Below are 25,023 nucleotides of genomic sequence, written 5' to 3'. Positions count from 1 at the left end.
GGCAGTCTCACAAATGTGTGGTAAATAAAAAGTAGAAAAGGTGTTTCATTACACATATTTTCTTGAGAAGGGATTTTTAGCTTCATAAATTGATAGAATTACCTATTTGACACAATTTCAATCCAGGCAAATGCGAGGTGATGCATTTTGGAAGATCAAATTCAAGAGCGGACTATATGGTCAATGGAAGGGTCTTGGGGAAAATTGATGTGCAGAGAGATCTGGGAGTTCAGGTCCATTGTACCCTGAAGGTGGCAACGCAGGTTGATAGAGTGGTCAAGAAGGCATACAGCATGCTTGCCTTCATCGGACGGGTTATTGAGTACAAGAGTTGGCAGGTCATGTTACAGTTGTATAGGACTTTGGTTCGGCCACATTTGGAATACTGCGTGCAGTTCTGGTCGCCACATTACCAGAAGGATGTGGATGCCTTGGAGAGGGTGCAGAGGAGGTTCACCAGGATGTTGCCTGGTATGGAGGGTGCTAGCTATGAAGAAAGGTTGAGTAGATTAGGATTGTTTTCGTTGGAAAGACGGAGGTTGAGGGGGGACCTGATTGAGGTCTACAAAATTATGAGAGGTATGGACAGGGTGGATAGCAACAAGCTTTTCCCAAGAGTGGGGGTGTCAGTTACAAGGGGTCACGATTTCAAGGTGAGAGGGGGAAAGTTTAAGGGAGATGTGAGTGGAAAGTTTTTTACGCAGAGGGTGGTGGGTGCCTGGAACGCTTTACCAGCGGAGGTGGTAGAGGCGGGCACGATAGCATCATTTAAGAAGCATCTAGACAGGTTTATGAATGGGCGGGAACAGAGGGAAGTAGACCTTGGAAAATAGGAGACAGGTTTAGATAAAGGATCTGGATCGGCGCAGGCTGGGAGGGTCAAAGGGCCTGTTCCTGTGCTTTAATTTTCTTTGTTCTTTGTTCTCTAGTTTTCCCCTCACCGGAGGGACGCTGTAGTAATCCACAGGAGGCAGGAGTTCCGTCACCACACCAATATTTATTTACAATAACGATATTACAGGAGCAGCTACAAACAGTGCTGCTAGCAGTCCAGTCACAAAGCCTACACAGGTGCTTATATGGGCCCCCTCAATGACCTATCATTGAGGGAGCTCATACTCCAATTGGCCAACCAATAAAACCAATAAAGCCTTGGAGTTCATTACAACTCCAATGTAATGAAGTTACATTACTCCGCCAGTGATTGAACTGGGATTTTCCTTCTCTCTGTGACTCAGTTCCACTTTGATTGAATGCATTCCCTCACTCACCCCCCCCCCCCCACAAATCACCCCCCCCCCCCCCCCCCCACAAATCAGCCAATGGAGGAAACCTGATGTTGCAACCGTTAGATTAAGAAAACGCACGCTTCTATTCGTGTGATGTTGAGAAATCGGGAGAGCGGGCTGTGAAGATAGAAATGAGGAAAGCTGGTTGTGAAGATAATCAATAGATTGACAAATAGCTTGACAATAAATTTTTAAGAGACTAAGTTGAACAAACTAATGAAAACCAAGAACTGACGTTCTTTCATTTAACCAATACGTATTGATTTTGATTCGTGACGGTCAATTCTTGGGGCGGCACACTGGTGCGGCGGTTAGCACTGCTACCTATGGCACTGAGGACCTGGGTTCAATCCCGGTCCCTAGTCACTGTCCGTGTGGAGTTTGCACATTCTCCCTGTGTCTATGTGGGTTTCACCCCCACAACCCAAAGATGTGCAGGTTAGGAGGATTGGCAACGCTAAATTGTCCCTTAATTGTAAAAAAAAAATTGCGTACTCTAGATTCATTTTTTAAAAATTAGTCAATTCTTACTTCCTGATGAATCAAAGTGTGTTAATAAATGATGAACATTAATCCTTGTCAGTGCTGAGCGAGCTGAGGCAGCACGAACAACGACAACTTGCATTTGTTTTGCACCGAACATATAAGGTGGACAATCAACCAAAAAAGGAGACATTGGGAGGGTTGACTTGCAACGTTTTCAAAGTAGTAGGTTTTAAGGCGAGTTATAAAGTAGGAGGCATTTTGGGAAAAAAACCTTTGTCCAGGGGGCAGCTGAAAGCATGGGGGTGTAAACCTAGTCCATTATCTTGCTCCTTGAGCGGAATTGCATGTTAACATTGTCTTTCTTTTTACTTGCAGGCGAAGTACACAGGGCTCATCTTCCGTCATGAAGGCTGGCCTCTCTGTGTCCACGAGAAAGTGGTGGTGCAGTTAGCATCTCTGCACAGAGTTCCCCTCAAGGCTGGGGATTTTTATATACAGATCGTACCACAAGGGAATCAGTCTGCAAAATTGGTGCTAAAATGCCTTTCCGGAAATGGGCAGTCCTTAGAAGAGGTTCCTGTCCCCGAGTGCATCTACCCGAATGTCTTCACCATGGAATTTCTGGAAAATGTGAACCGTGAGAGGAACTGTTCACTGCACAGCTGCCTTCTAACGAGTGGCACTAATATCCTCAGAGTGCATTGGAAGAACGTAATTAACCCTGCATTTGTTAACAAGCCAAAAACCACGCTGACCCATTCCTACTACAGTACGGCTCACCATGACCAGTTGATAGACACCAGTGTCACCACAGAAAAGATGCCTCAAATGACAGAAAACAGCAACTCACCAGACCATTGCGTGCCCGATGACGCAATGGTTCCATCCGAGAAATCAGCAACTTTGGAAGATAAAATTAGCTGTGGGACTCATTTATCGGGGAGCAGTCAGTCTCTTAAAAGTGACGTCAAACAGGAGCTTTCCAGAGATTCCAGGGAAGGAGATTGTTTATTGTTTCCACATAATTCTAACGTCACTGAAGTGGCTCCTTTACCAAACTTAGTTCGACCTGTTTTTGCAGAGACGCCAACAGTTAATGATGAAATTCTGGTGGTTCCGATGACTGGGAACAGGATCAATACCAAAGTTTTAACCTTTGCCACAGACTTGAGCAGCCCATGCCAACGGAGAAAGAATCATCAGGATTCCATGTGTTTTGAAAGAAGGCGCCTGTTCAGAAAATCATACATGGAGGCTTTGCAGAACCCAATGCATCTTGGTCTCAGTTCTGAGGAGTGTATCGTTGAGGAAACCGCGGAGCATAAAACTGTAGTGACCAGTAATGGAAAGTTAAGGCCATGTACAAACAGAGTTGGCGAGAAGCAGAACCGTAAGCATAACCTGCACAGTGACCGGTCCAAAACGAAAGGAAGGAATGAAGACGTCAGAAGCAGTCAGAACTGCCAAGACCCAAATGGGCCTGTGATGGTGGCAGAGGGTTCTTCTGCCACTGATAGCAGAACCTGCCGCAGGAGGTCGAAGTCTTTGGATATGGCCTACAAGAACCTACAGGGCAAAACACGAAGGACAAGATCCTCTTCCGGTGATTCCTCAAGAAATCAAAAGAAAGTATTGAACGGACAATTAGCGGAACCAGGGAAATCGCAGCCAGATGGGTGTTTGACCAACACCGAAAGCAGCTCCACGACTCCAGGTAAATCCTGCGGCCGCGTTTTTCTTGCGCGAAGCGTTGCAGGTGTGAACCGAAACATTGGGAGGCAGCCTGAAGTCTTAGACTTTTTGGCAAGGCCGGAAACTCCCAGCCGAGGGTGAGGCTAGATAAATTCAGCCCTGCTTTGAAAATCAGCTATTTGAATTTGCCAATTTAAATCACTATTGAACCTTAAAATATCATCAAGAGACTAAAACACACGGTGACATTGAATTTCTTTATCGCCGGAAGTGAATTCGAGCAACAGCTGCTCTAGGGAAATTCTGAGATAGTTTACACATCAAGGTTTGGCTCAGCAATGCCCAAATATGTTGGATCAGAAGGTCATTCTTGCTTCATAACTTTAAATGAATTGTAGAAATCTTTCTTTTATATCCCGCCCCATTGTGTAGATTGCAGGTTTGTGCTGAGTTAACTGATTCTCGGGGTCAGAGTCACATTTGAGGGGGATTGTAAGGCAAGGCAGAAATGGAACTGGTCGCATTGGGCTGGACCTTCCTGGCCAGGTCGCGATCCCAATGTCGATCTGAATTCCAGATCAGGGACCCCGCAGTATCTGTGGTGGGATGACAAATGCAATCTTCCTTAAGGTGGCCAATTGAAAAGCTGCCCCCAGGAGTTGGGTTCAATTAAGGATGGCGGTTGGATCAGGCAATCAGGAGGCCTAATAGGAGGGCCCATCATGTGAGGAGGCAAATCCACTGGGAGAGGTGGGTGCTACTGAGGCAGGTAGCACAGCACAAGGAGTAATCAACAAATGAACATTAGATTTCAAAGGGGTACAGCAGCCAGGACTACCAATTTGGAGGGGACCCCCCTCCACAGGTGTGGCGTTGGCCGTGGTGGCATCTATTTTATCTCGGTGGTGCCTTTATTGAGGCTCTGGTGGCACTCCCCAACTTACCACCTGGAGGCGGCCTTTAAGGAGTTGTCTGCCACCACACATGGTGGGGTGTAAATCCAATGGCTGGGACTCTCCCATCACCATCAGGAAGTGACCCCTAATTGGGCCACGAATTGGGTATAATTATCTGCCTGCATTGTTGGAGCAGATTGTCAAATTTCTTCCCCACCTGCGATATGGGACGTCCCCCAGAGGTGGGAATGTTTCAGGGAGCTGTCCTAATGCAGCTCACTCCGATTATCCCATCTTTCCCTCTTCCCCCCATCATTCTCCAGCCCCCCCCCTGCCCTCCCTCCACCCCCCCCCCCCTCCTCCCCCCCCACCCCCCTCTCCACCCCACCTGCCTCCAATATCTCACCTTGTCTCCGCAGGGAAAATTCAGACCCCTGTCTCTGGGATGGGAGATAAAGTAAAACAAATGGAAAAAGGCTTCCCACACAAGATGACGATGCAAGTGATCTTTGCCAGAAAAGTGTATGGGTATGATAATCCCTCCCAAGGTTAAATAGCAAAGCCTACGAACTGGCCTCAGCAGGGGAGGAGGAAGTGGGAGCAAATGGCTAGATTGATTTGAGATAATGGTGGCCACTCCACTTATATTAGGAACAAGTTCCCCACTGGAAATCCAATATTTACGGACTAGAAATCTCATCTTCCCTTCCCGAGATTCAAACCTCTCACCTTCTGACATGGACATGTTACCATTAGTCTCAGGCTCACCCCAAGTTAGAGAGGAGAAATTTCAGCTGAGATTCTAGGTTCTAATTACAGACCAGCAACCTCTGCTGCATACATGTATGATGAGACCCAAGAAGATCAATGAAAACGGCGACGTGTTTTCTGCCGAAAGAATAGGCCACAGTGTGGTTTAGAGCACAACGGTCCCGATCTGGATGACCGCTCATACCGGCCCCAATCCGGGCCAGCTTTTAAGAGGTGATTCTATCAGCCCTGGCTGATGGGCCTCCACTATGAGTGGGATATCATGTATTCCATGTGCGCACCCCCCACAGGGAGATCAATCGGGATGTCCCCATGGGGTGATTACGGGTATCCCTCTCTGTTATAGAGTGACAGGTAGTTACGTATCTTGAGAGGTGCCACTCCACATCAAGCATAGGACAAGGCGGAGGCTCCCGCAGATCCACAAATCGCGGCTTTTTTCGGGGGTTTTATCGATGGGTTCTGAAAAAGAATCAAACCCCCGCGAAATCGGCCCTGCCTCCCTCGCCCTACCCAGGCGCCGAAGCTCCGTTCCACGGAGCAGAAGAGAAAAAGACGAGGAGAGACTGGTCCTGGTCAGCAGAGCAGCTGCACGTGGAGGAGGAGTGGGGATCGCAACAAGAAATTGCCTGAAAGTCGGAATTAGGAGAGGATAAGACAAAAACAAAGTAATAATTTTTTTAATTCAACTTTTTTTCCCCCTTCTCCTGAAAATTATAAAAAACTTATTTCAAAAACAAAAGCTCTCTTAAAAAAAATTCCTGTTCTAAAAAAAAACTGTTTTAAAAGGAGAAAAAACCCTTTAGGGGGAGGAATAAAAAAGAATCTCTTTTTCACACCAAAACCCAGGGAAAAAAAGAGAAAGGCACATAACAGGAATATGCCTGCAAATAATAATAAATTGGGGGGACGGCGAGATGCAAGAAGGATCAGCAGCAAAGGCGAAGGAAAAAGGCAGGGGCTGCGGCCGCGCAGGCAGACGACCCCACGGGGGCGAGGCGGAGGTTCAGGCGAACCAGGGAGTGGAAAAGCTAGCGAGCCGAGCAGCGGAGCAGGAACAGGAAGCGGCGACTATTCCCCCCCCACCCCCCCGCACAGGGGGAGGAATGGAGAAGCATGCTGAAAACAGAGATAAACGCCATAAAGGAAGAGATAAAAACGGTGATAAACGCCATGAAGGAGGCACTCAGGACGGAGCTCCACACGATGATGAAGGAGACGCTGCCGGAGGCAACGGACAAAATGCAGCGAACCATCGATGGCCTGGAAAGGAAGGTGGAGGCGCAGGAGGAAACTATTCAGGAGAGGGCCACCTCAGACCAGAGCGACAGGATGGTAACTCAGGAAACCGAGGTGAAAAGGCTGGTAACGACCCAGGGGAGCCTAAGAGGGAAATTGGAGGATGAGGAAAATCGGTCCAGACGGCAGAATGCTAAAATAGTGCGTCAGCCAAGGGGATGGAGGGCAGAGACCCAATAGGCTATGTCACCCAAATGCTGATGCAAGCTAGTGGGAAGGGATAAATTTCCAAACCCCCCAGAAATCGACAGGGTGCACAGGTCGCTCTGACCCAGGCCCAAAGCCGGGGAGCAGCCAGAGCGATTATCGTGAAGCTGCACAGGGAAAAATGCTGATGTGGGCCCGGCAGACGAAATCGAGCACGTGGGAAGGGAAGACCATAAGGGTATACTAGGACATTGGGGCGGACCTGGCCAAAAGAAGGGCTGAATTTAACAGGGTCAAATCAGCACTCTACAAAAGTAATGTGCAATTTGGGATGTTATTCAACATAGAATTAACATAGAATTTACAGTGCAGAAGGAGGCCATTCGGCCCATCGAGTCTGCACCGGCTCTTGGAAAGAGCACCCTACCACGGTCAACACCGCCACCCTATCCCCATAACCCAGTAAACCCACCTAATACTCAGGGCAATTTTGGACACTAAGGGCAATTTATCATGGCCAACCCACCTAACCTGCACATCTTTGGACTGTGGGAGGAAACCGGAGCACCCGGAGGAAACCCACGCAGCCACGGGGAGGATGTGCAGACTCCGCACAGACAGTGACCCAAGCCGGAATCGAACCTGGGACCCTGGAGCTGTGAAGCAGTTGTGCTATCCACAATGCTACCGTGCTGCCCCGGCCAAACTCTAGGTAACATTTGAGGGGAAGGAGCTGTTTTTTAACATCCCAGCGGCAGCGGAGGAGTTCGTTAGAGCGAACAAACTGGGGGAGGGACAGCCACAATGGCCATCATGAAAACGACGGGGATGGAAAAGAAAGGAAGAATCGGAACAAAGAGCGGAGGGCAGACCGCAAACAGAGACAATAAGATCATAAACTGTACACACGAGTTTGGTGTACTGCGCGGGTCTGTGCTGACTTGTTCCCAGGCTCGTTCCATCTCTCGATGCAATGGGGGGGAGCGGATCAAGGTGAACGATGGTGAGAAAGGCGGACAGGAGGGCGAGACAAGGGATAGCAAAGGAAGGTAAAACAGGACCTTTTAGTGCAGGGGTGCAGCCATGTGGTGTACACACAGCTGGCGGCCATGTTGGGTGCCCTCTGGACAAAAGGAAACCCCGGAGCCCTGGGGCCCGACCTCGTGGCGAGAGCGGCGACCATGGCCATTTTGGATGGCCCCCTAATGAAGGGAAACCCCGGAGTTCAGGAGCGCGTCCATCAGGTAAGTATGGGTGATCCCGCAGGACCGGGGGGGGGTCAAAAACCCCGCACCAGGATTGTTACCTAGAATATAAGGGGACTCAACAGCCCGGTGAAAAGATCCAGAGTCTTCACTCACCTAAAAAGACTAAAAGCAGACATAATCTACCGCCAAGAGACGCACCTGAGGGAGAAGGACCGACTGCTGGTAAGAAAGGGTTGGGTGGGACAGACATACCACTCATGCTTCAGGATGAGGACTGGGGGGGGGGGGGGGGGGGGGGGGGGGTGGGGGGGGCAATATTAATTAGCAAGAGGACGAGGTTTACGGAAACCAACACAGTTACGGACCCAGGGGGACGGTACGTCATGGTCAACGGTGTCCTGGAAGGGGCACCGGTCGGATTGGTAAATGTGTACGCTTCCAACTGGGATGACACAGAATTCATAAAGAAGATCAAGGCAGAACTCCCCGACCTTGACACACACCGACTGATACATGGGGGTGGGGGGGCGACTTTGACTGTGTACAGAACCCACTGACCGACCGATCAAACCCCAGAGCAGGGAAAAAGACTGCCATGGCTAGGGAACTAGGAGCATTTATGGAGCAGATGAGGGCGGTGGACCCATGGAGGTTCCTGCACCCGGGAGGGAAGGAATTTTCATACTTCGCAAAAGTACACAAGGTATACACCCGTATCGACTTCTTTGCAGCGGGGATGAAACAGTTCCTAGACGGACTGGAACTACCAGTTGTGGGGGAAGATAGATGGGGGGAGCTGGAAGCACCAATAGACCTGGGAGAAATCATGGCGAGCATCAGCTCCATGAAGGTGGGGAAGGCACCGGGAGCCGACGGATTCCCAGCGGACTTCTGCAAAAAAGTTGTACCAGTCTGGCCCCAAACTTAAGTCACATGTTCGCGGACTCACTGGCAAGGGGCACCCTGCCCCCCACGCTAGCGCAGGTCACAATTTCACTGATACCCAAAAAAGATAAAGACCTGATGGAATGTGGATCATACAGACCCATTTCACTGCTTGAATGTGGATGCGAAAATACTCGCAACGGTCCTGGCCAAAAGGCTGGAGGGCTGCGTACCAGAGGTGGTCGCAGAGGACCAAACGGGCTTTGTCAAGGGTAGGCAGCTCACAGCGAACATCAGGCGGCTGCTGAACGTAATAATGACCTCCTCCTGGGAGAGAGCACCAGAGGCCACGAACCTTCTCGGGCGACAAACTTAACCTGGGCAAAAGCGAGGCATTCCCAGTGAACCCAAACGGGGGAGGAAGAGAGCAGGAGGGGCTCCCGTTCAAAAAAGCCCAGAACAGATTCTGCAACTGGGGATCCAGATAGCCAGAGACTGATCCACAAGTGGAACCTGATCAGCCTGGTGGAGGAAGTAAGACGAGGCATTCGAAGGTGGGGCTCACTCCCACTCTCCCTGGCGGGGAGAGTACAGATGATCAAGATGAACGTACTGCCAAGGTTCCTCTTCCTGTTTAGATCCATTCCGATCTTCATCCACAAGGCCTTTATCCAAAACATAGACAGTCTAATCATGGTGTTTGTGTGTGAGGGGGGGGGGGAAGAACCCAAGAATTCCCAAACAAACACTGCAAAGAAGGAAAACCAAAGGGGGTTTGGCCTTACCAAACCTACAATGGTACCAATGGGCAGCAACGGCAGAAAGAGTGAGGGGATCGGTACAAAAACCCGATACAGATTGGGTACAATTGGAGGAGGCAATTGAAAGGAACGACCCTCTGGGCCCTTCTGGGCTCTGGCTACAGCAGCACTCCCATCCTTCTCAACAAGATATACAACGAGCCCAGTGATAGCGGCCATGCTGAGAACGTGGACCCTGAGACAACACTTCGGTATAGCCAAAATGTCCGATATGCGGCAATCACAGATTCCCCCCCAGCCATGCTGGATACCACCTTCAAAAGATGGAGGCGGGATGGGGGCACATTGACAGTCGAGGACTTCTACGTAGGGTGCAGACTGGCAACACTAGATGAACTGACGAGGAGGCTAGCAAAAGGACAGGAAATAAGACACCTCCAAATAAAACACTTCCTCCGCAAAGAGACGGTAGTGTATCCCGGGGCCCCAGAAACCACACTATTAGAGGACCTCATAGGCGCAAGCAGTGAGAAGAGGGGGGCTATGTGGGAAAATATACAGACAGCTACTGGGCAGAGTCCGAACACCACTGGACGGGACCAGACAAAAATGGGAGGACGAACTGTGGACAGAGGTAGGATGGAGACTCTGGAGTGAAGCAGGGTGAACTCCACCTCCTCCTGCGCAAGGCTAAGCCTAATGCAGCTCAAAGTAGTGCACAGAGCGCACCTGGCCAGAACTCAAATGAGCAGGTTCTTCCCGGAGGTGGAGGACAAATGTGAGCAGTGCCAGAGGGGCCCGGCCAACCACACCCACATGTTTTCAGCTTGCCCCAAGCTTGCTGGGTTCTGGGCAGCCTTCTCCGAGGCAATGTCGAGGGTTGTGGGGGTAAGGGTGAAGCCATGCCCAATAGTGGCAATCTAGTGGGTATCGGAGCAGCCAGAGTTACAGATGGGGAAGGGGGCCAACGGCCTTGCTTTGTTTCTTTTCTTTTTTCGCCACTCTGTCCGGAAAAGAAAAGCACAGCCGAAGCCAGGAAGTGGGGCAACGGCGAAGGGGGAGGAACCATAGACCGATCCAGAGGGCAATTAAATGCACGTAGGGTCAGTTAAACGAAGGACAAACTAAACCTCTCTGTATAAAAAAGAAAATTAGCACAGGTGAGAAAAAAGTGATTTGTATATATACAACTGCTTATAAATATGGGAATTGCCATTAAAAAGATTTATAAGAAAAAAATAATTTGGTGGTTGGAAGTCCTGCATTAGTAACCTTTGAATGTAAATAAAAGGTTCCCTTTGTAACTATGAACACCATTGTAAACAAGGAAACGTGATTATGAAAACTATGGTCACAGATGCGGGGACAACCTGTGATATATATGTTGTTGATCTTGTTGTTTTTCAAATTTATGTGTTATGTCAATATTTATATTGTGTTAAAATTCCAATAAAAATACTTTTAAAAAAAGAAACAAAAAAGCATAGGACAAGGCAGGGAAGCAGGCCTCTATGAACTATCACAACTGGTGCGGGGATTGAACCTGCGCTGTTGGCATTATTATGCAGCGTACTCAAACTATCGAGACAACTGATCCAACTGACCCCCATACATGTAGAGTGGATAAGGAAAGGCTTTACTTTGACAGTGATAAACCCGATAGTCAATTGACCTGCTGTCTAGGCTCAGAATGTCTTTCGAGGCCTGGTACTGGAGAGTGACTAAAACTTGTGCAACTGCACCTAACAAGGAGCCAGCAATTTCAAGAGAGGAAGGGGAATAGAATCGTCAGATAAAAAACCAGAACAATGTGCCATTTCATTGACAGCCCAATTGTGCTGCCACATATTATCTGATCCCTCTCTTGAATAAGCGAAGCATTGGAGGTTTTCACCTGTCAGAACCACTTTAATCTGTTGTCACTCTGATGCAGAAAACAAAGCCTTAAATTGCTGGAAAGATCTGCAGATGTGTGGTTAAATGGTTGATGAGCGTAAAAAGGGTGCTGACCTTTTATCTTTAAAACCTGAGAGAAATGTCTAATTGTAAAGAAACAATGGTTGGTCCACGTTAACCTCTGACATTGTCCAACCAACTCTGCTCAATACTTTTGATGTAATTATATAAAAGGTCAAAGCTACATGGAAAAATGTTTTATTCTGTCTGTTATTCTCTGCAAGGAAACTAACATTTGTAAAGCTATGTTGCATTCTTATGTAGAATTATGAGATTTACAGCATGGAAACAGAACATATAGCCCAATTATGCTGGCATTAATGCTCTAATAAGACCATAAGACATAGGAGCAGAATTAGGCCACTTGGCCCATCGAGTCTGCTCCGCCATTCAATCATGGCTGATATTTTCTCATCCCCATTCTCCTGCCCTCTCCCCATAACCCCGATCCGCTTATTAATCAAGAAGCCTCTTTCCACCATAACTTCATATAATCCTATCTGTGTGCCTTTTATTCCTTTCTCTATCATGTACTATCTTGTTTCGTCTTAAATGCATCGAGGCACCTCAACCATTCCTTGTGATAGTGAGTTCCACACTCTCCCCTGTCTGTGAGTAAAGATGTTCTCGTGAATCAATTTATTATTGACTACCTTAGGTTGGCCCTAGTTTGGAACTCTCACTACTGCTGATAACATCATCATTATGTCTACCCTTATTAACCTTTTTATAATTTAGAAAGTCTCTATCAGGTGACCTCCCTTCTTCTGTTTTCGAGAAAAGAAGCCCTGGCCAGTGATGTGTTGGGCGCTCTGGATCCGTGAAGCACATACAGGCCACCAACACTGAAGATGGTTCAATAATATTTTATTAACTGTTATAAATTGCGAGACATACTGGGTGAAATTCTCCCCTACCCGGCGGGGCGGGGGGTCCCGGCGTAGCGGAGTGGCGCCAACCACTCCGGCGTCGGGCCTCCCCAAAGGTGCTAGGCCTGTGCCAGAGTGGCTCCCGCTGCGTTGACTGGCGCCAACGGCTTTTGGCGCTACACTGATCGGCGTCGGGGCTGGACGAAAGGCCTTCACCTGTCGGCGTGATTCCGCGCATGCGCCGGAGCATCAGTGGCCACTGACATCATCACCGGCGCATGCGCGGTGGAGGGGGTCTCTTCTGCCTCCGCCATGGTGGAGGCCGTGGCGGCGGCGGAAGAAAAAGAGTGCCCCCACGGCACTGGCCCGCCCGCCGATTGGTGAGCCCCGATCGCGGGCCAGGCCACCGTGGGGGCACCCCCCCGGGGTCTGATCGCCCCGTGCCCCCCCCACCAGGACCCCGGAGGCCCACTCACGCCGCCAATCTCGCCAGCAAAGAGGTAGTTTAAACCACGCCGGCGGGAGAGGCCTGACAGCGGCGGGAATTCGGCACATCGCAGGCCGGAGAATCGCCGCGGCGGGCCCGCCGATCGGCACGGGAGGCACGCCGACCGGCAGGGCGTGATTCCCGCCCCCGCCGATTCCCGGGTGGCGGAGAATTCCAGCCATGGCGGGGGCGGGATTTACGCCAGCCCCGGGCAATTCCCCGACCCTGCAGGGGATCTGAGAATTCCGCCCACTATTGCTGTGGGTTTATACGATGCTAGATTAACTCGAGACCTGTGCCTGCCCTAACCAGTTGAATCACTCAACGTGGTGGGAGTCTGTACTGTAACTGATAAGCTGTTGTGCTTCTGAGAGGCTGCATCCTGAATGAGCGGGAAAAGTGATGTCCTCTGTCTTTATAGTGAGTGTCTTCTAACTGGTGTTTGGCTGCGGTGTTTGTGCATGTTGATTGGTTCTAGTGTATGTCCATCAGTGTGTGTGTCTGCACCATGATATACTGGTGTATATTATGACAGTCAGTTCAGTCTTTCCTGATACAGGATGCGATTCAGTGGACTTAAAACCATGTCCGCTATTGGGTGTATTTGGCGGGGCCAGCGAGAAACACCCCGCTATTCAATGGCACTTTGCTGTTTTTCTTGTTCTTGCGGTGCTTCTCCTCGCCCAGGCCGCACTTAGTGATTTCCTGCTGGCGAGCTGATCTCAGATCGGGGCACCATTTTGATCTGCAGCCCCGATCTTCTCCTCTCCACACCCCCCAACCCACCCCCCATCTTCAGGCCCACTCCTGCTTTATTGACCCTCCCCTCACTCCCTACAACCTCGGTGAGGACCCTGGGGACCACAGCCCCCCCTCGGCCCGAACCCTGGCAGTGCCAACCTAGCACCCGAGCACCTTGGCACAGTCAGCCTGGCATGCGGGCAGTGTCCCTAGCACCCTGGCAGTGCCACCCGGGTTCTGTGTCAGTGCCAGGATGCCCAAGCGCTGGGGAAGTGGCAGGGTTTCACCCTGCCCTGTCACCGACCACCAGCAGCGGCTCTAGGGTTGCTGGCGCCCCGGGCAAGCTGAACTTCGGCGCCCTTACAAGTGCCAATTTTAAAGGCCTCCATCACCTTTCCCCGCTGCGGATAGCCTTTTCCTGCTCCCCTCGGTGGCCCTCCTCCCGCCGAGGACCCTCCGTGCAGCCACTGCCTCACATAGGCACTGAGCAGCCGCCAGCGGCTGAACTGGACCAGCAGGTGGCCGAGGCCAATCAACATGGCGGCCGTACAGGGGGTGGGGCCGGGGCTGAAGGAGCACCCCACGTGACTCCGGGCTGCGCGTGGGCAGCTACTGAGCATGCGTAGCTGCCATCAAGCGGAGGCAACATGTTGCAAATGTGCAGATCGTCCTTAGAATCTTACAACCTTTCGGCCACTGAATTAATTAGATTTGATTTATTGCCACCTGTACCATGAAACACATAGGACATACAGAAGTACATAATGCAAATACATAGACATAGACTTGATGGCGCCCCCTAGCACATGGCGCCCCGGGCGACTGCCCGAGTTGCCGGTACCTTGAGCCGGCCCTGCCGACCACCCTGGGATCTCCAATGGCCTGTGAGCCTGGTTCATAGTTGTGTGGACCAGTAATAAACGGCGCCCTGGCGAGGTCTCTCAGGCATGGCCGTTGAGTCCCACGCACCAGGTGGATCCGATATCCGGACATTTAAATGAACCATTACAGGCTCATTTAAACATGCAGACCCGGATCTCACCCTTGCTTGGTGAGATCCAGATCACGTCGGGTGGAGCCAGTCGGCTGACTCGCCATCAGCCCAGAGCCCGATTTGGGGCACCCAGATCTGCACTGGGTGTAACGGGGTCGCCGAATAACACCCACAATCTCTCTATCATCCTTTATTTATCATCTTTGTCCTGCATTTTCTCCAATGCCCCGACATCCATTTTGGAGGTCATACTGTGCACAGTGTACTAAGAATAGTCTAACCAGTGCAGGAATCATACGCACAAACCACCACACCCCTGCCACAGGAAGCAGGTTGTCCAAGGGGCATAAAATCGACGAGAAGGTGAGTTTCTATGCCTGTCACCTATCAACCTCCAGTGGGATTTTACCAGCGGTGGAGTAGGCGTTGGGTGGCTCGCTTGGCCTTCGGTCTGTTGAAGCCTTCAAATCACCACTTAAGGGTCTCTTCCCACCCCTATTGGTACTTTACCAGCAGCAGGGTGTGCCCATAGTGTCTGGAGGCTGCCAACTGAACCCTGATGGCTGAATTGTTTGCTCGGGGGATGTGGTGGGTGAGGGAGGGTGAGGTTCCTGTTCAGGTATCCTCAGCCCAAGGGAGGGCCCAGGCCCCAGCAGCAATAGCCACACCTTACTCTTTCCCTGTCCCCAGATTCCATGGCTTATGGATTGACCCCAACAAAACCTATGGCTTACTGGTAATATCACTGGACTAGCAAGCCAGAAACCTAGACTAATGCTTTGGGGGACATGGGTTCAAACCGCACTAAGACAATTATTAAAAATCTGGAATTAAAAGCTAGTCTTGGTAATAATGACTATGAAACCATTGTCGTAAACATCAATCTCTTTCACTAAGATACCTGCTGACCTTACCTGGCCTGGCCTACATGTGACCTAGTTGTACCTAATCACTATAAATGAATGAAACTGGATGTTTCAAACACTTACTTTCGGAGCACTGCTCCGTCACCTGAGGAAGGAGCAGTGCTCCGAAAGCTAGTGTTTGAAACAAACCTGTTGGACTTTAACCTGGTGTTGTAAGACTTCTGACTGTGCTCACCCCAGTCCAACGCCGGCATCTCCACATCATGGAACTGGATGGACCACCCCAGAATTAACCTAGGCACTGGAAACAATAATGGCACAGGACACCCAGCCCTGTAGATCCTGCAAAGTCCTCCTTACTAACATGTGGAGGCTAGTGCCAATATCTCACAGAAGAGGAATTATGTCACTGTCCTGCGCATACAATATTTAATAAATCGTCTGATGCACAGTCAATGGACACGAAACATAGATGAGATCCAAACGATAGGCTTTAATGCACAAGATGTGTGCCCGGCAGCAGACGTACAGAAGAAAGGTCGACTGCCGGGAAGCACGGGTCCTTATATCCCGCCTCGTAGGCGGAGCTACCTACCTCTCAACCAATCGGCTGAGAGGCACATGACTTACCCGGGCCAATGGGCAGCGAGTCCTCTGCACCAATAGCAGCTTACTTCCAGGTACCGTAATACCCCTAGTCATACTACCACATTGTTGATAAAGGCATTCATGGGGATTGGCATATGAGTAGACATTTACAATCTAGAGTACTGCCTCTTCATGAAGGAGGTCATTTGAGAACATTGTTTACATCGGAAAACATTGAAGTTAGCTCCCGCGTGATATCTACCTATGAAGTGGATCCACTTTAAGCAAGCACAAACTTGGCATGAGATTGGAATTGCTCAATGTAGGTCAGATTTCAGTTCATTCTGGATTCAGTCTCACTTCCAAGCATCAGTGTAAATGAGGCTTTATGGGAAATGCGATCCTTCCCTGCACTATGCCGCTCTGCATGTTGGAGGCATGGTATAACCTGACACCTTAATATGGCCTACAAGTATGATAGCAACAACTAAGGCTTGCATTTATATAGCACCTGTAACATAGAGACACATGCCAAAGCATAGGAACATGTTTGGATAAAATTTGGCGCTGAGCTACGCACTAGGACAGTTGCTCAAAAGCTTGGTCACAATGCAAGTTGTTAAGGGGCATCTTAACGGCGAGAGCAAGGTGGTGAAATTTAGTTAAATTATTCCAGAATGGAGGGCTGTGGCACCAATGTTGGCCAAGTGATAATTGGGGATGTACGAGGGGCCAGAGGAGCACTGATATCTTGCATGTTCGTGGGGCTGGAGGAGTTTACACCTGTTGCTGAGGGGTGATGCCATAGAGAAGCTTGAAAACATGGATGAGAATTTTAAAATTGAGACGTTGCTGATGTTGGGCGTCACTGTAAGGTAGCGGGCGCAGGGGGCAGCATGGTGGTGCAGTGGGTTAGCCCTGCTGCCTCACGGTGCCGAGGTCCCAGGTTCGATCCCGGCTCTGGGTCACTGTCCGTGTGGAGTTTGCACATTCTCCCCATGTTTGCGTGGGTTTCGCCCCCACATCCAAAAATGTGCAGGGTAGGTGGATTGGCCTCGATAAATTGCCCTTTAATTGGAAAAAATGAATTGGGTACTGTAAATTTATAAGAAAAAATGTTAGCGTGTGCAGCTAGGAAAGACGTGTAATAGGACTTAGTGTGGCCAGCGCAGCTTTGGATGAGATCAAGACCAGAATAGATGCTTTTTAGAATGGATGAAGAAATGGCCTTTTGAACATTACTGATCTGAATTACATCTGGGCTCCACGTTTCAGAAACAAAACACCAGCAGGGTTAAAAAGCAAAGACCAAACTAGTGTCTCATTTTACTCTGCGTGACGCTTATTTGGAAGAGCGTTTATATTCACACGAATCTTACAAAACAGCAACATGTCGTTCTTTTAATCTCTCATCGCCTTCGAAAATGGTTTGCAGATATGTTGTGTTGCCAAGGGTCACAAGCGTGGGCAGGGAAAGCAGAGATCCCATGTAGAGAAATGAGAACCTTCACATCTTGGGCACTGTGCCCAGTGGCTTATCAGCGTTCATGTTTTAGGATCTCAGCTTCATACAAAAATACCAGGAAAAATTGTTCTGCAAATTACTCGCGCTTTATTTTGGTAGAGTTGTGAGTCATTTATTGGTGGAGCTTCTTAGAGCATTGTGACATTTATTTAATGAGACTGATTTGCTTTCAGCAGGTTCTTCCCAGAGTTGTGCAGCTGAGATGCAGAGGAGGAGCAGCTGCCAAGCAGTCTTAAGCCATACGTGGGAAGCGGCAGAGATTCCTCCTTGCCCTCGAGCCTCACTGCAGGCCCAGGGCGCGACCCAAGCCTGCAGCAGCCTCCCTGCTACGGCCTCAGAGGTCAACGTAGACTTGCTGCAATCGGGAGTCGCCCAGTTACCAGGTTGGTGTGCTCACGAGCAGAAAATGGCTTCAGACAAAAGGAAAGAGATTTAGTGGGGGGGGGGGGGGGGGGGGGGGAGGAGGAAAGAAAGGGCCAGGCAAAATTAAAGCAAAAGCTTTGGTGGTTTTAAATCAATTGTCAGTTAATTAAGTTCTTGGCCAACACATCAGTGGGGAACCTTGAAAGGTATAATGTTGATCATTCAGAATAAGTGGAAAGAGATACTATGAAACTTAGAAATATGGTACAAACGCCCGATTAGGCCCAATTGCAGCACTACTGGTGAACTAAGTCTTATCCATCAGGAAATTTTATAACTTAATTCCTGTCCTGGGTTAGGAAGGGGATAAATCGGCATTAGATCCCACTCTGGATTACTATTTGGGCATCTAGAATCATAGGGTTGAGTTTAAACTCCAAAAAGTGGGTGGCAGCCATGTCAGGATGCAAAAGATCTGAAGCAGGAACTGAACTCACTCCGAACCTGCACATCTTTGGTTTTAGTCATAGAATCATAGAATTTACAGTGCAGAAGGAGGCCATTTGGCCCATCAAGTCTGCACCGGCCCTTGGAAAGAGCACTCTATTTATGCCCGCACCACCCTATCCCTGAACCCAATAATCCCACCTACACTTTCTCTGGACACTAAGGGCCATTTAGCATGGTCAATCTACCTAACCTGCACATCTTTGGAGCTGGAATGAGGGGTGGGTGGCCAATCCATTTGAGAGATGTGGATTGGTCATTTATAATGAAGCTACGAGGCTTCATTCCAACAGTCTTTCTAGTAAACAGGCCACCTTTCCAGGCCTTGGGTAAACTCAGGAGTTGAATCCATGTGGTAAACGCCCTTACATCGCCGCATGTGTATCAGGAGAAGCAGGAGTGTTTTCTCCAGACCCGAAAAGCTGTTCAGTATACCCCGCTCCCCCAGCTATCCGTCCGTCTGTCCCGGCAATTGGAATCCCCTCCCCGACGTCTCTCTCACTGCCCCAACCAACCTACCTCTCTTATGTAGTTTATCCTGTGCAGAAGGCTTCTTTTCTGACGGGCCTGTCTGTGAGCCTTCTGGGTGGGTGAAATGTTCACTGAAAGAAATTCCAACGTCACAACAACTGCCCCCACTCCCCCCACCGCTTCGCATAGAGCGCTCGTCCAGGTTAAAATCCAGGCCACAGAGCACTACATTATGCAGTCAGCCCATCCTTCCTGCTGCTGGCTCTTGGACGAGAGTGATCCAATTTGCCTTACTCTCTCTTCTCCTTACCCTTAGGCTTGTAGGTTTTGTCTTTTCAAGTATTTAGCCAGATGCCTTTCAAAAGCTATTATTGAAAAGCTTCCACCCGTTGCACTAAAAAAAAGAGCAAATCTACTTATTTCCCCTCTTCATGGATGTCTGAACCCTGGATAAATAAGGATTGTGAAGCGCACTTAACTAGCCTGCTTTCAGCTCCAATATAAAGAGTGGCTATTCTGGTGAGATATTGAAGGAAGCTATTGTGGTGATATGCATCACTGTAAATACACAAGGGGTTAATGTAAATACACGTAGACTAGGTAGACACTAGAGACATGACACACAGATATTTAACCAATAGGTCAGTAAGATAGGACACAACCAATGGGCATTCACGATACACACAGCGGTGACACTACCACAGAGGGGCATTACACCAACCCATATAAAAAGGACACAGCACACATGATCTTCCTCTTTCCAGTAGAGACACTCAGTATGCACGCAGGGTTGATTCAACACATCATACCCACCACCTGGATTGTAGCAGACTGGTTCGTCAGTCTGAGTAGCTATAGCAGGATTAACGGGAGAGTCAAATCCAAGTAGAAGAATTGTTAACAGTTAAATAAACGTGTTAAAGCTATCTCCAAGTCTGAACCTTCCTCTGTGAGAGTGCACATCAAGGAAGCAGCTTGTGCTACCTCAAGAGCATAACAAAACAGCTATCACTTGTGGTACATCCTTTGACACTAAGGGACAATTTAGCATGGCCAATCTACCTAACCTGCACATCTTTGGAGCATAAGAAATGGGGCAGAAGTAGGCCATACTGCCTCTTGAACTCCTCCTCCATTCAATATGAACATATCTGATGTTCTGCTCCAATTCTATTTTCCTGCCAGCTCCCCCAAACCTCTTGATTCCCCAAGAAACCAAAAATCTGTCTAATCTCAGTCTTTAATACAGTCAACGATGAACCAACTACAACCCTTTAGGGTAGAGACTTCCAAAGATTCACAAACCCTTGAGTGAAGCAGTTTCTCCTCATCTAAGTCGACCCACCCTGCAATTTTACCCTCTTGCTCTAGATTCCCCAGCCAGGGGTGACAATCTCTCAGGGTCTACCCTATCAAGCCTCTTGATAGTCTTGTATGGTTAAATGAAATCTCCTCTCATTTTTCTGAACTGCAGAGATATAGAACCAGTTTACTCAGTCGCGCATTGCAGGACAATACTCTCATCCAGGAATCAATCTGGGATGGTACAGTGACACAGTGGTTAGTACTGCTGCCTCACAATACCAGGCACCCAGGTTCAATTCCAGCCTTGGGTAACGATGTGCAGTTTGCAAGCTCTCCCTGTGTCTGCATAGATTTCCTCTGGTTGCTCCGGTTTCCTCCCACGGTCCAAAGATGTGCAGGTTATGGGGATAGGGGAAGTGGGCAATGGTGGGCGCTCTTTCGGAGGGTTGGTGCAAACCCAATGGGCCAAATGACCTCCTTCTGCACTGCAGGGATTCTATGAACCTTCACTATATTGCCTCCAATGTACGTATATCTTGCCTTCATTATGGAGACCAAACATCATATACTGCTCACCAAAGCCCTTCACAATTGTCACAAAATTCTTTATTCTTGTATTCCATTCACTTGTAATCAAGGCCAACATTCCATTTGCCTTTCTAATTGCTTGCTTTAACTCCATACTAACTTTCCGTGTATCTTGTATAAGTGCACCCAAATCCCTCTGACATTATCATGTAAAGGGTTCACACCTTTAAAAAAAATATTCTACTTTTCTATTCTCATTAACAAAGTGAACAAGCACACACTTCACCACATTGTACCCCACCTGCCACCGTGTTGCACACTCGCTTATCCTGTTGCTTTAGTCTCTTTGTGTCCTCCTCAGTACTTACATTCCCAGCCAGCTTTGTATCTTCAGCAAACATTGAAACATTACTCTCTGTTTACGTGTCTAAGGTATAGATCATAAATAGCTGAGGCCCCAGCACTGATCCTTGCAGTGCCACACCTGTCATAACCTTTCAACTTGAAAATGCCCCATTTATCCCTACTTTCTGCTTCCAGTTTGTTCAACAAATCTTCATTCATGCTAATATGTTACCCCACATTCATAGTGGGACACAGTATAAACCGAGAAATAATGAGGGCTTGTGAGAAGGGCACAATGGTAATCATGGGTGATTTTAATATGCATATTCCCTGGATTAATCAAATTGGCAAGAGCAGCCTCGAGGAAGATTTCATAGAGTGAATGAGGGATTGTTTCCTTGAGCAATATGTTGTGGAGCCAACCAGGGAGCAGGCTATTTTAGATTTACTATTATGGAACAAATAAGGTTTGATAAATAGTCTTGTCGTTAAGGATCCTCTTGGAAGGAGTGATCACAGCATGCTAGAATTTCAAATTCAGATTGAGTGGGAGAAGATAGAGTGCCATATTGAATTTTAGCATTGAGCAGAGGTAATTATACAGACCTGAGGAAAGAGTTGGCCCAAGTCGACTGAGCACAGATAATTGAGGGTGGGACAGTTGAGGAACAATGGTGGACGTTCAAGGAGATATTAAATGCCACTCAATTAAAGTACATTCCTGAGAGGAGGAGGAATTGTAAAAGGAAGAAAAATGTTCCATGTCTAAACAAGGAGGTTAAGGAAGGCATGAAGGCAAAAACTAGGGCATACTACACTGCAAAAGCTCGTGGTAAGCCAAAAGAATAGGAGACTTTAAGGTTCAGCAAAAGGCTACTATAAACAAAATCAAAAGAGCTAAGGTGAACTACGAAAACATAAACACTGACACCAAAAGCTTGCATAAATATATAAAGAGGAAGAGAATAGCTAAAGTAAATATTGGCCCTTTAGAGGACGATACTGGTGAGGTAATAATGGGGAACACCGAGACGGTGGAGGCACTGAACCAATATTTTGCCTCTGTCTTCACAGTAGAAGATAATAACATTTTCCAAAAGATACAGTAAATTCAGAGGAACTTGAGGCAATAACCATCACTAGGGAGACAGTATTGAATAAACTGACGGGATTAAGGGCAGATAAATCTCCGGGACTGATGGTCTGCAGCCTAGGGTATTCAGGAAGCTGGGAGCAGAGATAGTGGATGCATGGTTTATGATATTTCAGAGTTCCCTGCATTCTGAAAGGGTCCCGGTGAATTGAAAACACGTTAATGTGATGCACCTACTTAAAAAGGGAGAGAGGTAAAAAGTAGGAAACAATAGACTGGTTAGCTTGACCTCTGTGGTGGGGAAATTGCTGAAATCAATCATTAAGGAGGAGATGACTGAACATTTGGAAAGACAAAGTTTAATCCACCATTGTCAGCAAGGTTTCATAAAGGGTAAATCATGCTTTTCACAGTAACTTAATTGAAGCCTACTCGTGACAATAAAGCGATTTTCATTTTTCATTTCACTTGCTTGAGTTCTTTGAGGACGTAACCAGCAAGGTAGATAATGGGAACCTGTGGATGTGGTATATCTAGACTTCCAGAATGTGTTAGATAAGCTGCAGCATGAAAAGGCTGATCCAGAAGGTGAGATCACAGGGGGTTGGGAATAGAGTACTAGATTGGATTGAGGATTGGCTGACTGCCAGAAAGCAGAGGCTCGGGATAAATGGGTCGTTCTCTGGCTGGCGAATTGTAACTAGCGGGTTGCCGCAGGGATCAGTCCTCTGACCTCAACTGTTTATGATTTATATAAAAAATCTGCAAGCAGGGATAGAGTATAACATAGCAAGATTTGTGGATGACACTAAAATAGGTGGGAAAGCAGCCAGTGTTGTTGCAACTGTACATGGCATTGGTGAGACCACAGCTGGTGTATTGTACATAGTTTTGGTCCCCTTATTTGAGGAAAGATTTAATGGCACTGGAGGCAGTTCAGAGGAGGTTCGCTAGATTGATTCCAGAGATGGGGGGATTTGTCGTATGAGGAGAGATTGAACAGTTTAGGCCTATACTCTCCAGAGCTTAGAAGAATGAAGGGAGATCAAATTGAGGTATTCAAGATGATAAAAGGTATGGATAAAGTAGAAGTAGGGCAGATCAAAGGACAGGAATTGAGACACCTCCAAATAAAGCACTTCCTCCGCAAAGAGACAGTAGGGTCCCCAGAAAGCACACTACTAGAGGACCCGATAGGCACAAGCAGCGAGAAGGGGGTCTATGTGGGAAAATATACGGACAGCTACTAGACAGAGCCCGAACACCACTGGTCGAGACCAGACAAAATGGGAGGACAAACTGGGGACAGAGGTAGCATGGGGACTCCGCAGCGAAGCACTGAGCAAGGTGAGCTCCACCTCCTCCTGCGCAAGCCTCATGCAGCTCAAAGTGGTGCACAGAGCACACCTGACCATAACCCGAATGAGCAGGTTCTTCCCGGAGGTAGATGACAAATGTGAGCAGTGCCAGAGGGACCCGGCCAACCACACCAACATGTTTTGGGCTTGTCCCAAGCTTGCTGGGTTTGGGCCAGCCTTCTCCGAGGCAATTTCCAAGGTTGTGGGGGTGAGGGTGAAGCCATGCCCAATAGTGGCAATCTTTGGGGTGTCGGAGCAGCCAGAGTTACACATGGGGAAGGTTGCTAACGCCCTTGCTTTCATTTCCCTAATCGCACGCCGGAGAATCCTGCTCGGCTGGCGATCGGCAGAACCACCCAAAGCTGCAGACTGGCTCACTGACCTCTTGGAATTTCTCCACCCGGAGAAGGTTAAATACGCCAGCCGAGGGTCAGAGGAAGGCTTCCTGGATACATGCGGGCAGTTCATCGCCCTGTTCCAAAACCTGTTCGAGGCCAGCAACGAGGAGTAAGCTAGTGTTATGGGAGAGGTGTTTTCAGAACCCCAAAATATATCATGGAGTTCAACCAAACCCCACCTTTAATGGATTGTTTCTTTTGAAGCACACGGCTTGTTCCCCAGGTGTAGTATTACAATTATGGACACATTGTTTTTAAAACAAACCAATGTTTATTCCATGAACTCAAATTAACCTTTTAAATGAACATTGGATCTCTTAACACCCCTTGCTTCAAAGATAACCCCGAAAATATTACAACACTACCCAAGCCTTCAAACTGTTCCTTTACACATCCAAAAGACTTAACATATCCTTCAAACAGAAGCACATTCGATTTATATTCAATACTGAGACCTTTTCACAATTACGATTTCACCAAAGAATGAAGAGATAGTCCTTCATGGCAGAGATCACCAGCAATGCAGCTCACAGCCACACCCAAGCTTTCTTCAAACTGAAACTAAAAGTCCCAAAAAGCAGAAGTGAGCTCAGCTCCCCCCCCCCCCCCCCCCCCCCCCCGGTGACATCACTTCAGTAATATGATCAGCTTCATTTCTTAAAGGTACATTTCTTAAACATCCAATTCTTAAAGGCACTCTCACTGACACCTCCCCCCAATAAAAATAAATAAACCATCAACTTCAAGATGATTTTATTTTTCACTTTTGCACCATCCACTAAGAAATGCACACAGTAAATATACGTTTTTGTTTTAAAAAAAAACAACACACGCAAACAGGCATAATAATAAAATCCATCTTTCCCATTCTTCTTCCTCCAACCGAAAACCTTCTCGATTGACAGTCTGTTTGAACAAGAAAGTCTCTGCACGATCCATCCATTCCTCTACTCCTCGGCATTTCTCTTTAGAATCAGATACTTTAGTTCAATCTGACCACAGAGCCCCTTGCATTTCTCCAATACAGGAGCATTGGTGACCACAGCTTTTCAGGCAGTCATATGCCTGTTGAAAGTCCCCTGTTCATTTAAATTGTTAACGTTTCTTCAGCAATTCCATCAGTGTAGTAACCACGTTACAAATCTTTTGCACAAAGGTTCGATCAAATTCATTCATGCTAAGAGATCGCATTATT

General features: G+C 48.2%; 1 protein-coding gene across 6 annotated transcripts in view; it reads left to right on the top strand.

Moving 5' to 3' along the window:
- The window catches only part of zgc:158766 (uncharacterized protein LOC100009641 homolog), a 220,462-nt gene that overhangs the window by 104,776 nt on the left and 90,663 nt on the right, over nucleotides 1-25,023 (top strand). For 5 of the 6 annotated variants that reach the window (XM_038796776.1, XM_038796774.1, XM_038796779.1 and 2 more), the window contains 2 exons: nucleotides 2,151-3,489; nucleotides 17,634-17,843. In XM_038796776.1, the coding sequence (XP_038652704.1) occupies nucleotides 2,151-3,489; nucleotides 17,634-17,843 (1,549 nt within the window). The remainder of the gene's footprint in view (nucleotides 1-2,150; nucleotides 3,490-17,633; nucleotides 17,844-25,023) is intronic. The other variant, XM_038796775.1, reaches the window with a different exon arrangement.

Source organism: Scyliorhinus canicula, chromosome 5 (assembly GCF_902713615.1).
Source record: "Scyliorhinus canicula chromosome 5, sScyCan1.1, whole genome shotgun sequence".
In the NCBI taxonomy this organism is placed as follows: Eukaryota; Metazoa; Chordata; class Chondrichthyes; order Carcharhiniformes; family Scyliorhinidae; genus Scyliorhinus; species Scyliorhinus canicula.
Note: the sequence above shows the minus strand (reverse complement) of the source record. Positions and strands in the feature narration are given on the sequence as shown.